The 13954-nt window shown below is 42.5% G+C and overlaps 1 protein-coding gene across 1 annotated transcript in view; it reads right to left on the bottom strand.

Annotated features, from left to right (window-relative positions):
* Positions 1–1009: 1009 nt before the first annotated feature.
* Positions 1010–13954, bottom strand: part of macrod2 (mono-ADP ribosylhydrolase 2) — a 424084-nt gene continuing 411139 nt past the window's right edge. The window contains exons 16-18 of the mRNA XM_076891831.1: positions 4321–4356; positions 3840–3902; positions 1010–2344 (exon numbers count right to left, since the gene is read on the bottom strand). Coding sequence (XP_076747946.1) covers positions 2325–2344; positions 3840–3902; positions 4321–4356 — 119 coding nt within the window. The 3' untranslated portion in view covers positions 1010–2324. The remainder of the gene's footprint in view (positions 2345–3839; positions 3903–4320; positions 4357–13954) is intronic.

Below are 13954 nucleotides of genomic sequence, written 5' to 3' on the forward strand. Positions count from 1 at the left end.
GGAGAAATCCACCAAAGACAGGATCAGATAGATGCATCTGGCACTTCATCTGATCCATTTGCTGTTTACTGAAGCTTCATCAGAAACGGCCTCAGTGGGAGGGTGGCTGTCGAGAAGCCATTCATAAGGAAGGGAAGCAGGGAGAAAAGGCTGAGGTATGCTAAGTAACACAATAACTGGACTGAAAATCAGTGGCAACAGGTGTTATGGAGTGAAAAATCCAAATGTATACGTTTTGGTTCAGTTCATTGTCAAAAAGTATGAAGGAGGTCAGCAGAGATACAGCAGTGAGTGTCTACACACAGTGGACGCTTTGTTTGAGGCTGCATTTCAACCAGTCGTGTTGGAGACTGTGTCAACATGATGGAACTATGACAAGTACCATCAGACTTTGAGCTACCATGCAATACCATCTGAAGACCATCAAATGTCTGCACATTCCTGTACTGTAGTTGAAGTCTGTGTTTTATTGTGTTCATGTATTTTTTTCTCATTGCAGCATTGTATGTGTCAGGCAGTCACGTGATTTTGCGTTAAGTGTGCAGCAGAGATTCAAATAAAGGTGAGTTTAAGTATAAGGTGCTGTGTAGCCACTTTCAGGTTTTGAATTGTGGCCACAGCGACTAATTGTTTATATACGTGCTGGTTTTGTTGCAGATAAGAGCTTCTTTGATAACTTGAGACTGAGACTGTGGTAACAAGCTTTTTGTGAGGTCTCAGGCGTTTCTCAGAGGGTGGGAGGGCTCTGGGGTTAGAGGTTCTGCCAGATATCTTGTCTCGTTTGATACAAGGGAGAGCCTGAGGGCCAGGGAGTGAGCATGCAGGAGATCAAAGGACAGACTAATTGTTTCTGACTGCCCAGAGACACACGACTGATTGCTCTGTTACAGTTGTTGAATTTCACACACAGCTGAGAGGAAACCGACTGTGCTGGTCGCTATTAGAATAAAATAAAACATACGCTGCTGTCATGACGATGGCAACGAATCAAGACACAAAACAAGGTACATTAAAAGCTGACCCATTGCTTCCACCTTAAATTTTATTAGTTGTTTTTTGTGTTATAATTTAGCAAAGCAAACATCAAAGTATGAAGGCATCATTTCTAAGAACTGTAATTTCTCTGATCTTTAGTATGGCACCACTGAAAATAATTAATGACTCATACCAACATTTGAAACAAACCAAAACCCCTTTTTTAAAAATTAAAGAAAGGAAAAAAAAACAGGTGTTAGCCATTACATGTACTTAAAAATACAAATCATCTGCAAGCAATACACAACCAAGAACTCATACATCTCCTCCTCAGGTCTGTGATTGTGATGGTTTTTTTGTAATTTGATATGAAATAAGGCAGATTCATTCGATACAATTATAGACAATCTGGTAAGAAGACAAGCGAAAGCGAAGAAGACTGCAATTCTTGTTTATGTAGGTGAAGTTCAAAGCAATTTCCTGGCATGCACTGGAAATGGCAAAGAAAAAGGAAAGGGGAGGGAGGGGAAATTAAAAAGAAGACTCAAATCGATTTGTTGAAAAGACACTCACATCCTCGTTTATGTGCACGGGCGTTAATGAACAGTTTCCTGGTTAAAATGAGTAAAGCTGCAGTCACGGCAGCAGCGGAGATGAGACTTGATTAGTGATGTTCAGATGAAAGGCCTGGCAAGCGGCACGTCGCCTCACAGACCGCAACGCGAATCGGGGCATTGGCCGATCTGACTAAAGAATGGAAATCGAAGCTGCGGCGGTGTGTGAGGAGACGTGGCAGGTGTCAGTGTGTCGCACTCCAAAGCAGATTACAAATGCAGGCTGTCGTCCCACTACCGAGCGCCATCGTGACTGTACTGGTGGCGTCAGTAAAAACTAAAAAGGATGGTTGATGTTTAGCATCACCCAGCCGGGAGTGTCAACATGTAGGAGCTGTGGCTGTTGTCCAATGACAGCTTCGCCATGCTCTCACAGTGGGTTTATCAAATAGCAAGACTTGAACCTGGTTTATCTCATTGCACCCTTCGGGCAGAATGATGTATGACTCTAACACACAGTGAGGTATGGCTCATCTTTTCTGGTTGATATGTTCAAGTCCTATAAGTAAGGTTTTGTACATACATATACATATAGTACATACATATTTCAGGGATGAATAGTTTAACCAAGAGAGGGGAGGGTAAGTAAAGTTGGGAATGTGAGCATCTTGTGAGTAACTGGTTTTCCTGGGCCAGTGTCAGAGCCCATACTGACATGGGCCAGGCTGACACCAGTGTGGCCTTCGCACAGTTTGCTGGCTGTCAGATGAGGCTGATTGTCTTCCCTTCAGCTGGTCAGTCTTTCTTCTCAGTGCCTGGATGGAAACAAATGACAAGACATTTCCTCAACACTCTGTCTTGGAGGCGTACTAGGAGCAACCCTTGAAGCTCTTTTCTAAACTGAACGTTTTTTTGGGGTTTTTTTGGCGTAATCAGAATCAGCATCAGCATCATCAGAGGTTAGTGGAAAAACCCAAAAACTGTTGGTCATCAAACCACGTCTTTATTGATATATACTGATCATCATTAAGGGTAAAGGGGAGGTCGTCAAATGTTGTCTTTATTGTGAAAAGAGTTCAAGATTTCTGGCTGTGGATTGCATTAGACTGTAAAGGAGTACATAAATACAAGTCAAATGAAACAAAAGCACTAATCTGTAAATGCCAGTAAACAGGGATGACACGTACTTTATAACAACTCAAAGCTTCGTCAAAATCCAGCTCAGTGATGCTCGAAAAATTGTGTGCGGCAGACAGAGACATCGAGGCAGATCCGTTTCCTCTGTTCCCATTTCACCGCAAATGACGTGATTTTTGTGTTTGAAGATAAAACAACACATCAACTTTGCTCTAAAAATGTCATACAGTAAGTTTTGATGTTGTACTCTGGCTAATTTTAACGGCACACTATGAACTAACCATCTCCCTCGCACACAGTCCCACCCTGATGCACTCGGTTGTCCAGCAACAGGCTTTTTTTCCCCTTTTCCTGGCTGCTTTGTCTGGCATTGTTTAAGCTCTCTCCTTTCTACACCAACCCACCTACCTCTGCCAAGTTATTTCATATGCTGCTTCCCTGTCCTATTTATTCAACACCAACAATCTGTTCGTAGCAGTTGCTTAAATGAATTTTTTCTACCTGGAAACTATACGATGCCCAAATCCGAAAGCCATTTTTTTCTTTTTTGGCTCATCGCTTCTTTGGACCCACACAGAGAACAAGCGTGTTCACAGAAATTAATAGCACCCTCCATAGATGACTACATTCAAATTATATGCTGTCTTATTAGCCTAAATCTCAACGAAGACCTGAGGATAAGACCAGTGTAGTATCCTTATCAGATATGATTTATTGGCATTATTATTACCCCTACAGTCTGTTTTGGCTGCATGTTAAAACAATATGCTTTGCACACTTGATTTATTAAATGCCCAATAGTTGAGGGTGCAGGTAATTCATCATACTCAATCTCCAAAGACATGCCGACGCGCATATACTAAAATATCAGGGTTATAGTTGCAGACCTGAAATGGGTACAGAGGATTTACAAATGCATTTGGCCCTGAAGGAACACGTACTGCCGGCTGCCTGCCCCTACAGAGACAAGGAGATGGAGACAGACGGGGAGGGGGAATGGAGACAAGTAGGGTGAAGCTGGGTAACACTTGGCTGTGCGAAGCGGAGGATTCTCGAAAAGAAGTGAATTTTAATTCAGCAGCTGTGGCCACTAATAAGAATCCACTTATAGAGATGTGTGTGACATCAGTGTGAGCCAGTAAGCGGGTGTGAGTGCTTCTTTCAAGCTTTTACCTTTGGACTGAGTTAGAGTTGAATCAGCTTGTTCCGAGTCCTCGACAGGATCGTTCGTCTCTCCTAGAAGGGAGTAAAAGAAAGGAGAGCGGGGAAATATTACAAGAGGCCATGAAAATCAGGAAGCCCTTCCCACTTTTCTGTGCCAAGAAGCATCAATATACCTAAACAAGCGCTGCCTCGCCAAGCTTGTGAGCCTGAGTTCGGTTTGTAGTTACAGTGGAGCTAAGAGAGACGGCTTCAGATCAGGACTGAAGATTATGCGAACATCTCATAATGATTTTTTTAATATGTGAATTCATTAAAAAACCGACTTCTGATGCTGTCTGCAGCTTCCCAGCTCTAAAATTTAAATGCATCTTTTATATAATCAAAGGCTAATATGTACTGTGTTGTGAAAAAAGGGAAGAAATTGAGGAAGGGATGTGGCTGTCAGGCTGTTAGGGAGTCTCTACTCTGAAAACGCATAATCTCGGCTCACCTCCACTGCTGGTGCCAGTGTCGTTCGTCTGAGAATCTGTAACATGGAGAACACACAAATACGCACATGTTAGCTATTCTAAAAGTCGATTCGTGCACGCGGATACGGTTAAACAGACTCAAATTTGGGTAAACGCAGCCATTATTCAGGATTATTCAGCGACTCTTTGTGCTTTTGTCAAAATGCTTTATGACCAACAGAGTCGATCATCCTGGAACTAGTCCAGGATTTCATGAGCAAACATTTCCATTTATCCTGATGCTTCAACTCTCAAGCCTGGAATTTCAGCGCCCTCCTGAAGTGCAACACTTCAAAACGGAACAAAACAAAATCTGAGAAGGGAGAGAGATGCATTCAAAATTAATTACAAACCACCGTTCCCATAAGGCAGCTTGAGACCCCCCCAACATCCACCCACCACACACACACAGACGCCCCCAACCCTCCTCTACACGCTTCCCTCTCCCCGTCTATCCTCCCCGTTACCTCTGTAGTCGCACAACTCCTTCGTAGTCACTCCCAGAGCAAACCTTCGCGCTCCCCCCTTTCGCAACAGCAATCAACCAAACAAAGCAGACCATAAAAATAACCACACTCCCCAGGCAGTCTGGTGATGATGTAAACAAATACAACTGCTTCGGGATGATAGAAGCAACCATGGAGTCTAAGGCTGCTCCGGTGTTCTGTATGTTCAGAGGAACAAGGCTGCGGTTGAGGTCATTATACACTCACGGTTGTAATTGCAGGTATCTAAGGTCCTCAAAGCGAGATGAAAGTTTGTGCATTGCACAATAGCTTTCCCTCGCTGGCTGTCTCACTAGGACTCTGTCAGCTGTGTAGAAAATCCATTATACTGCTTCTTCAGTATAAAACTGATTTAATCTGTTGCAACATATTGGGATAAATTTCTCCTCTCCAAGACACCACCGGGACTCAAGGACTGCAGAAAAGCAGGAAGGATGAAGCAACAACAATATCCCCCTGCTTTCTTTTACCGTTTGATCTGTGGCATGGAAACGGCCTTGGAATTATATTATGTCCTTTTTATCTTCTGGTTATTTATAACTTGGATGTTATTTTTTATTGCTTTGGCACAATGCCTGTGATTTCTATCAGTAATAACGTAATTATACTTAGGAGCATAATTGATGTGGGAAAATAGTAACGCACGCACCATATGTAGACTACAAATCTTGATTCGTTTGTGCTTGCCAGCAGTGCGACAAGTGCGCTTCAAACTGTTTTTTGTCTCCTCCAAGTAGTAATTGGTTTAAATTATCTGGCTTAAATGAACTTATTTAAAACTTAATTTGAATTTTTTGCCAGCCTGTCCCCAGATCCCAGACGTGACTTTAAGTAAAACGCTATCAGAACCAACCAAAATGACTCATCCAGATGAAAAATAACCAGAAAAGGAAAGCAGCTCTAAATAACCCAGAATTTCCCTTTAATGTCTTCTGGCTTATTATAAATTAATCAAAGAAGCAGATTTTCCTGCTGTAATAGACTAAACTGACAGGAAGCATGACACGCACATTGTGCCAGATGTGTTTTGGATGTGTTACCCGTATGGCATCAATAGTGAAGTAATTAATTATGCATACGCATCAAATGATATGCCGTTCATTAACGCTTTTCCACATAATCTCTATGTGCATTAAAGCTGATGGCGAGACATGGGAAATGTGCCCGACACTGGAATACAGCCTCCGTCGTATGAACTAGCTTAGCGTGTCTACGCGTAGCAGCAGGAGCTCACTGAAGCAGCGGCCTCATTCCAGATGCTCCTTTTTTGTTCTCTCCTAGGTAATGACAACACGGTCTTGGAGCTTGGGTAGCATCCTCCTCCCCTTTCGATACCCAACACTGATCAAAACGAAGGAAAAAAAAGTTCAGATTTTCAGATGATTGTGGCTTCAGCTTCTTTCTGACTGAAGCTTGGAGGGAACAGCAGCATTGGTTTCTCTCGTTCTCTAATTTGACTCCTGTGTGCTGACAGTGAAAGGGCTATCATTTAGAGGAGCATCAGAGGGTGCTGTGGTAAACACATAAACAAGATTTTTTTTTGGGGGGGAGAAGAAAAATGGGCCTCTGGTGAAGGAGAAGCACAGTCCACAGAGGGCAGATAAGAAAAATAGAAGAAAAACAGAGTGAATTGACTACTCCCTCAGCGGGGAAAGTGGACAGCTTACAGCAATGTTTTTTAATACCAAGGACTTGAGGGGTCCTTGATGGTGACCCCTAGCCTCCATGCTGGTATGTAAATTACGAGCATTCAGCCCTGGTTACAGAATTTGTATGTACATGGGTTAATGTGAGTCTACAGAAAGAGGGCAAAATAATTGAGAGCTGGTGACTGTGCTGGCCTCTCTGCTGATTGCTTATCAGCTGACTTCTTCCACTCGAAATTCTTCGTGCATAGCTTGGAGCTGCGCTTTGGGTCGTTGTCTTGTTGTAGGAGGAAATTGGTCTTTTTCTTTGTACGCTGGTTTGAAGGCCAGGACGCAGGAGTCACCTTTTCAATTTTGACACCGAGGCTGGTGTTTTGCTGCTGCCATTTATTAAAATTGCCAGTTGAGGACCTGTTTCGTAAAACAGAGATTCTAATGTACTTGTCCTCTCGTACACTTGCGCAACAAGGTCTCTTAATTCTCTTTCAGCTCTACTAAAAGCCACTTTGTGTTGTTTTGTGAAGAAAGCAGAACACTTCAGGGCTGCGAGAGATCAGATTTTTACTTTCGAACGATCACGGCCACGAGGCTCATTCACGATAACATTATCATAGGAATAATTCAAATACTTCTATAACCTTATTTACTGTCTGTCTGTCAGCTTGTTAGCAAATTTAGTTAATTTTTGCAACAACGCATGAACAAATCTTAAAATGTAAAGATTTCACAACTTATAGAAGCCAAAGATTTCTGCCAGTTATGCTCCAATCTTACGGGTAAAGATAATGAAATCCATAATTTTAGTATGTTTTATGTTTTATGATGTTTTTATTACAACACACTGACATCTCTTGTGTTTTTTCTCTAATCCCAGACACCGAACTAGACAAATGCACTGCTTCTTTAATCAGCACAGCAGTTTTCAGATGTGCTGTCATAACTGGAATTACTGATCAATTATGCATGAAAGACTTTACATTAGGTGGCAAAATCTGCCATCCCAACAGATGAGCGACCCCAAATTTATGAGTGAGGGCGTGCAAAAGAGAGACTCGACTTCACTGAGACCGGCAAACTTGGATGAGGTGACTGGTAATGAGATTTTCCAAAAGGGTTTTTGATCTGATTCCACATATTTGAACTGTAATCAGTTATTATCGGTCATGATATCATCGTGTTTTGGTGAAGACGAAGGAGACGGAGATCAAGCCGGACTAATTTAGAGATGGGCAGAGGTCACCCGGAATATCAGAAACATTTCAAACGTTAACTAACTTTTAAGTTCTTTAACATTTTTTTCTGTCATTTCAGCCTTTTAGAAGTTCAGTTAAAAACATCCTGGAGAGAAAACCATCAAGAAGGAGGAAAACTGCATGCGCTCACATTTCCACACATGAGAGAAGGGAGAGGAAGGAAGAGAGTTGGGCATAAGTCACCCTCGCATGCAGACAAGCAGAAAATTACATCCCCCCACCTTCCATTCATTTATTAGACAAGCGGTAGTTAGCGTTTTGTTGGTCAGCATTAGTATACCGCAGCACAATATTCAGTGACGACAGCAAGTGTGTTTGAACTGCAGCAGCGACGAGTTAAAATGTGAAAACAATGTTTGAATAGGAGACGGATTTTTGATTAGCTGTAGCTTTTGTGTGATAAGTGTACTCATCATTGTTAAATGGTGTTTGTCATGACCACCAGCATTTCTGCTTTTACGCAACTTTTAATGGTCTTGTCATTCCAACTCAGCCGGCTCGCAAGGGAGGCAGTCCCCATGGGTCACCCACATAGCAGCATGGGAACCGTCTCTGTTTAATGTTCCAGACAGGAGCCGTGAGCAGAACAGGAGGTTCCCTTTGTCCTTTAGCCACAGGACATCTCACAGTCTTTTTTAATCTCGTCATCTTGAGCAGTTAAAAAAAAATGAAAGAGAAAAGAAAAGAAATCGATCGAGGTGTAGAAGTGTCTGCGCTCTACAGTGTCAGTTCCCTTAGGAGAATTTCTTCTGTTCATTTGATCCTTAAAGCATGGCATGGCAGGCTGGTCTGTTGTGTCTGAAAACATCTCGGAGCTTTGATCCCAAGCAGATCACACAGGTGTCCAGCTGCTTCCACTCTAACAATGAACATGAGCCATGGCGATATCAGTCTAGGAACAACTGAAAGCCATCAGCACATGAACGGTTCACTAGAGAATGCGCGACGTCTTGCACCGAGTGCATTAAGTACTTCTATTTTGCCTGAGTTCAGTCTGTTGTTTGGAGCTTTTGTGATGCAGTTGGAGGGCCACGGCTTGTTCAATGGCACGTTATCTTGAGAGAAAAAAGAAGGAAAATGTCAAGGTCGATGCCAGTATCTGTCGGTGCTCTATTCTTTTCAGGGGGATGAGAGGAAAATTATTTAAACTGGGTGGTCTATGGGGGACTCGGGACTGGTCTGTCCTGGGTTATGTATATTTAACAAGTATCAAAGAGTCCCTCATTGAACTTTGCATGGGCTAATAGCTTTGGGTCTGATATGCCTACTGCAAAGATAATTAAAGACATCCCTGCTCAGGCAAAACAAGAATGGGTGGAGCTCAACAAGTGCCCAACCAAAAGAACTAATGAGCTGGTAAATGTGGAAAGCAACCCATTTTCATATGTTAATTTTAAGTTTGTAGTACATGCTTGTGGAAATAGCTTAGCTGCATGAGCTGCCACTCTCAAAGCAGTAAAAAGAGGAGGGGATTTTGTAAAGGGAGGCAGTAGGGGGTGATGGTGGTGCTGGAGGCAGCATTTGATAGCTAGAGTTTTCTCTTCTACGAGATGGAACACTGTCTGACAATCTGAGCCAATTAAAGAGCATTGAGCTGTGACCTGCGGGCTAGGGAGATGAAAACAAGCCTGTTCAGTAAACACTGACCGCCCCTCTCTACTGCTATCCTCCTGAAAAGCCAAGAGTCTTCATTAATATTCTGCCTTTCTTCTCCCCAAGAAAAGGCCAAGGGGTTGTGGACACTAAGTAGCATTGTGCTCCCCTGCGGGTTTGGGTAACCTTGTAGTGGTGGCTGCGGTGGGGCGGCTCAGAGTTGTGTCAGGGTCCTCTAAACAGACTGAAAAGGCCCAAACTCATTACAGAGGCCTGGGCCATGCTTGACAAGATGAGAAAACACAAAGTACTCCGAATGAGTGAAAAGAGAACAGGACACCATCTGCTTTGGGGTTAAGCTACTACTCGGGGAGAAGTGAAGATGATTAAAAGGCAGCCAGCAATGGCAAGAGAAGAAGGGGGTTCAGATATGCTACAAAAATGACCAGTGGCAATCCTTTGATAATGCAAAGGGTTTGAAAGAAACACGAAAGCCAGTAAAAATGTTGTCTCCATTGGCAAAGTCTCTCCTTAATCTCTCTTTTTAGTCTTTTTCTATTGCCCATTTCGTCCAAGGTAGTGTGAGAAAGTCACCACCGTCTGTCAGAAGACAACAGAGTGGATTTTTTTTAAAAAGAGCCAGAACACTGTGATGCAAAGAGATGAAAGGAATAAGTGAATAACTGATTAAGTAAAGAAGTAAGAGAGGGAGACAACACAAAAATAGACACGGAAGGGAAAAATGCAAAAAAGGCCTCCCCCTGTGTGACCTACATACCTGCTAAACCTGCTGTCAGTGGTGGCCTGCTCCTCTCTCATCACTCACTGAATTACTTTACATAATCTTTAGACTCTCCCTGTGCTGCTAAAGGGCCTGCTGCAGGTAGATGCCCGCTGCTGTTTTCAATACCTATTGTGGTTTACTATATCAAGACACAGACGGTCTTGCAGGGGGAGAGATGAATCCGGCGCTAGGTGATCCGGCTAACCCCTGTGATACATTAAAATGGGACACGTCACGTCTGAGCGAGGTGTGGAAGAGGCATGTTTGCAGAGGATGGCCCGGGTGTGTGTGTGTGTTGCCGTCTTTGCAGTTATGCATTGACTTGCAGTTATGAAGTGATGCCTCTTCTGGGCAGCTCAAGGTTTTCCTTATGGATTGGACTGGTCAATATAATCAAAGTGCTTGTCTAGACTGCAGAGAAAACAGAAGCCCGGGCAGAGCAGCTGTTTATCACCGAAAGGTCAGAAAAGGAGCAGCTTGATTGGCGAACCTCATTAAAAGCACCACGTATATTTCAGCAGTGGACGTGGACGTAACGGAGACATCATGATAAAGGATGAAGCTGTTCACCCTCTTTCTCTGCAGATATATTTTCAGTGATACATTTTAATGACATAGCATGACGGCAAAAAACTGTATGGTACTGAAGTTGAAACTAATGAAGCAAGCGAACATTTTGTTCTCAGAGTTGATGTGGTAGAAGCAGGAAAAATGGGTGAGCGTTAGGGTATGAGTGAGTCTGACTAGAGCCAGACTGTGATGGCCAGACGACTGGGTCAGAGCGTCTCCTAAACTGCAGTAATCAGTATCTATCAAAACTGGTCCAAAGAAATTACAGTGGTGAACCACCGACATGGTCATTGGTCAGAAATGGCCATGTGGTCCAAACAGACGAGCTACTGTAGTTCAAACTGATGAAAAGTTTAAAAATAAAGTGCATCACAGCTGGTTGTGTGTTAGACTGCATAGCCGTAGAACAGTCAGGGTGCCCATGTGGACCCTGCCCGCCCAACTAAAGCGCCAAAAATTGGCACATGAGCATCAGAACTGAGCTTGACAATAGAAGACAATATTGGGCTGATGTTATATATAGTATAATGTTGGACTGCAGCTAATGAATATTTAAATTTTCAGTAAATCAGTTCATTATATTCTATAAAAACTGTAGACATCAAGTCTCCCATCAAGTCTTCCTCTCCCCCTCCAGGAGACAGGGAACCCATACAGAGATCACTCATCATCACTCAAACAGCGTCTTTTGTGTCTGTGTGTATTTTATAATACGTGTGCCTCGGTGACTGTGACTAAAATATGTTCCAGACATTTCAAAAACACATTTGTTGCCTCTCTTCTGGCTGACAAATTCTCTCTCTGCTGAGAGTTGATTCATTTGCCGTTTTTGTGAACCAAACAGTGGGTGGGGACGGGATAAGAGAACTGATCAAAAGAGGAGCTTCAAAGAAGAAGAGAAAAAGTGTAGCCTGTTGGATGAGGCCCCCTCTCTTTGAAGCCAGCTTCTGGGCCAAAGGTGGCCAACGTAATGGACACTGTAGACAGTGTGTGCTGCTCTCCATCTCCAACTAAATGACCAGCGTTCTGTGTTTCTCCACAATGCAAAATGATCCAGGCTGCTATGTGGGAAATATATGAACTGTTTAGGTGTTCAAATACAGAATATTTAGCTGCACACTGCTAGGTAGTAGAGTCAGTTGTTTCATGTGTCACCATGGCAACATCAAGCCTGTACCTAGCCATGTTCATCAGTTTTTAGTGCCCCTCGACAACAGTGCTTTTTTTGGTTGCTACTAACAGTTTTTCTGTATATTTGCAGCACGTTCCAGTATGTGGTTCGCTTTTCACACTTTGCAGCATAAATGATGCGCAATGGGCTGTCACATTAGTGAAGATGGTTCGTTTATTTCTCTGTGTTTGTGGAGTTGCAGTGCATTCAAAGCTCTCAGTGCCACTGTAAGACGGCTGTATCCTCAGCCTTGACAGGAAAGTGTTTACTGAGGTCACGGATAAAAGGAGCAGGAGGGATGTTTTCCTGTATATGTATACTTTTTTTTTTGCAGCCAGAGGAGTCACTGCCTATCGGTCATTAGAAAGAAGGTTCAAGATGCTTCTGTGTTGGCATTACGATTCTGACTAGAGGGTTGTGCTATGAAACGACGCGAAAGAGTTAACAAGCTACGTGGAGCGAGCTTCAAGTCAGAAGCGCCACAGTAGCTCTCTTTAACCTGGCTAAATCGCCATGGTAACTCGTAGGGCTGGGCCATATTATACCGTTCACGGTAATACCGGTATAATGTTAGGCAACGATAGGAAAATGAAATATCGCGATAGAATGGGAGTAAAACGCGCATGCGCAGTGCCTTTGTTTTCATACGCACATGGCCGATTGTTGAGTGAAACAGATGAACCAGAATTGGTTTGTAAAAATGGTGCAACTTCAGTGATGTGGAACTGGTTTGGTGTTTGTCCGTCAGATACACAACAAAGCACATTTTTTGCAGAACATGCAAGCGGCCGTTGTTATTGTCATATTTGTCGGACTAAGATGCTCTTAAATCTGGGAGTAATCTGGGTCCTAAACTCCGTATTCTTCAGGCCAAACGAACACTGCAGCATCACTGAGAGTTAAAAACTGTCTAAATTCTTTCATCTTTAATAAAACGATCAGCATTGCTGCTTAACCAGGTGAAACTATGAAGTTTAACTTCCAGGCATCCATGAAAATAAAATTTATTACATTTAACGGAGTTAGAAGTTAGCAGGAAGCTAGCGGAAGTTAGCTCGCTAGTTTCGCTAGTTACCTAAGCATGATATTGCATGTTCTGACTGAGAGATTTCTGAAAAAATTCAAACGTACAGCTCTGCTATCACTTCCAACATAAATGAAGACAGGAAACTAAACAGCAGCGTTTGTAGGGTTACTGAAGTTGGGCTAGCTGGTATATAATGATGTGCTACGTGATCGCTAGCGACACAGCTATGTTAGCATAACATAAACAGTGAAGCTGGAGGACGAACACTAACACTTTTCCACTTATAAAAGTTAACGTTAAAGTTCCTGATAATTAGAGACAAATGCAATCACATGGCAGGATGCTGTAAACGGACCAAACTTCAGTCAGGAGAACAACTGAGATAATCCTTCCACAATACGAGGTTAGTCATTAATATACTGCAACAACATGGGAATAGAGCAGAATTCATTCATTAATAAATCAATGGTACAGAAGTGGAGGAAGCAAGAAGAATGAGTTTAATAAAGTTTGATTTATCTGACTGCTTTGTTTCGCTTAATGTGCCTTATAATCCCGTGCACCTTATGGTCTGAAAAATACGTACTGCACACTGCAGTTTAATGTTGCAAAGCACCTCTTTTTAACTTCAGTGGATATTATACATGGTTATGCTCAGGACATGTCAGCCCATTTCTAGTGGAAATGCCTTTTGGTTAAACTTTCAGCAAGGAATTTGCATTTGCACTGTTACATTTTTATAAAGCTTTAATGTACATAAAAACCAGCTTCTTGTTTAAGTGAAAATAAATGGAAGGTTGTCTTTTTGCGCTAGTAATGTTGTGGAGTTGTATTTTGTCTCGCATCAATTATATCGTCAGTTATATCGTTATCGCAAATTTTCAAATATATATCGTGATAAATATTTTTGGCGATGCGAACTGTGTGTGAGCAGCTTAAAGACGAAGTTAACTGCTGGTTCCATTATCGGTCTAAATGAACTGGATATGAACATGCTACACTTTTTCAGTGGGGATTTCACGATGAAGCTTCAGAAACGTTTGTGTTTTTATCTCTGTTATGTTT

The sequence above is a fragment of the Maylandia zebra genome, linkage group LG13, assembly GCF_041146795.1.
Source record: "Maylandia zebra isolate NMK-2024a linkage group LG13, Mzebra_GT3a, whole genome shotgun sequence".
Classification (NCBI taxonomy): domain Eukaryota; kingdom Metazoa; phylum Chordata; class Actinopteri; order Cichliformes; family Cichlidae; genus Maylandia; species Maylandia zebra.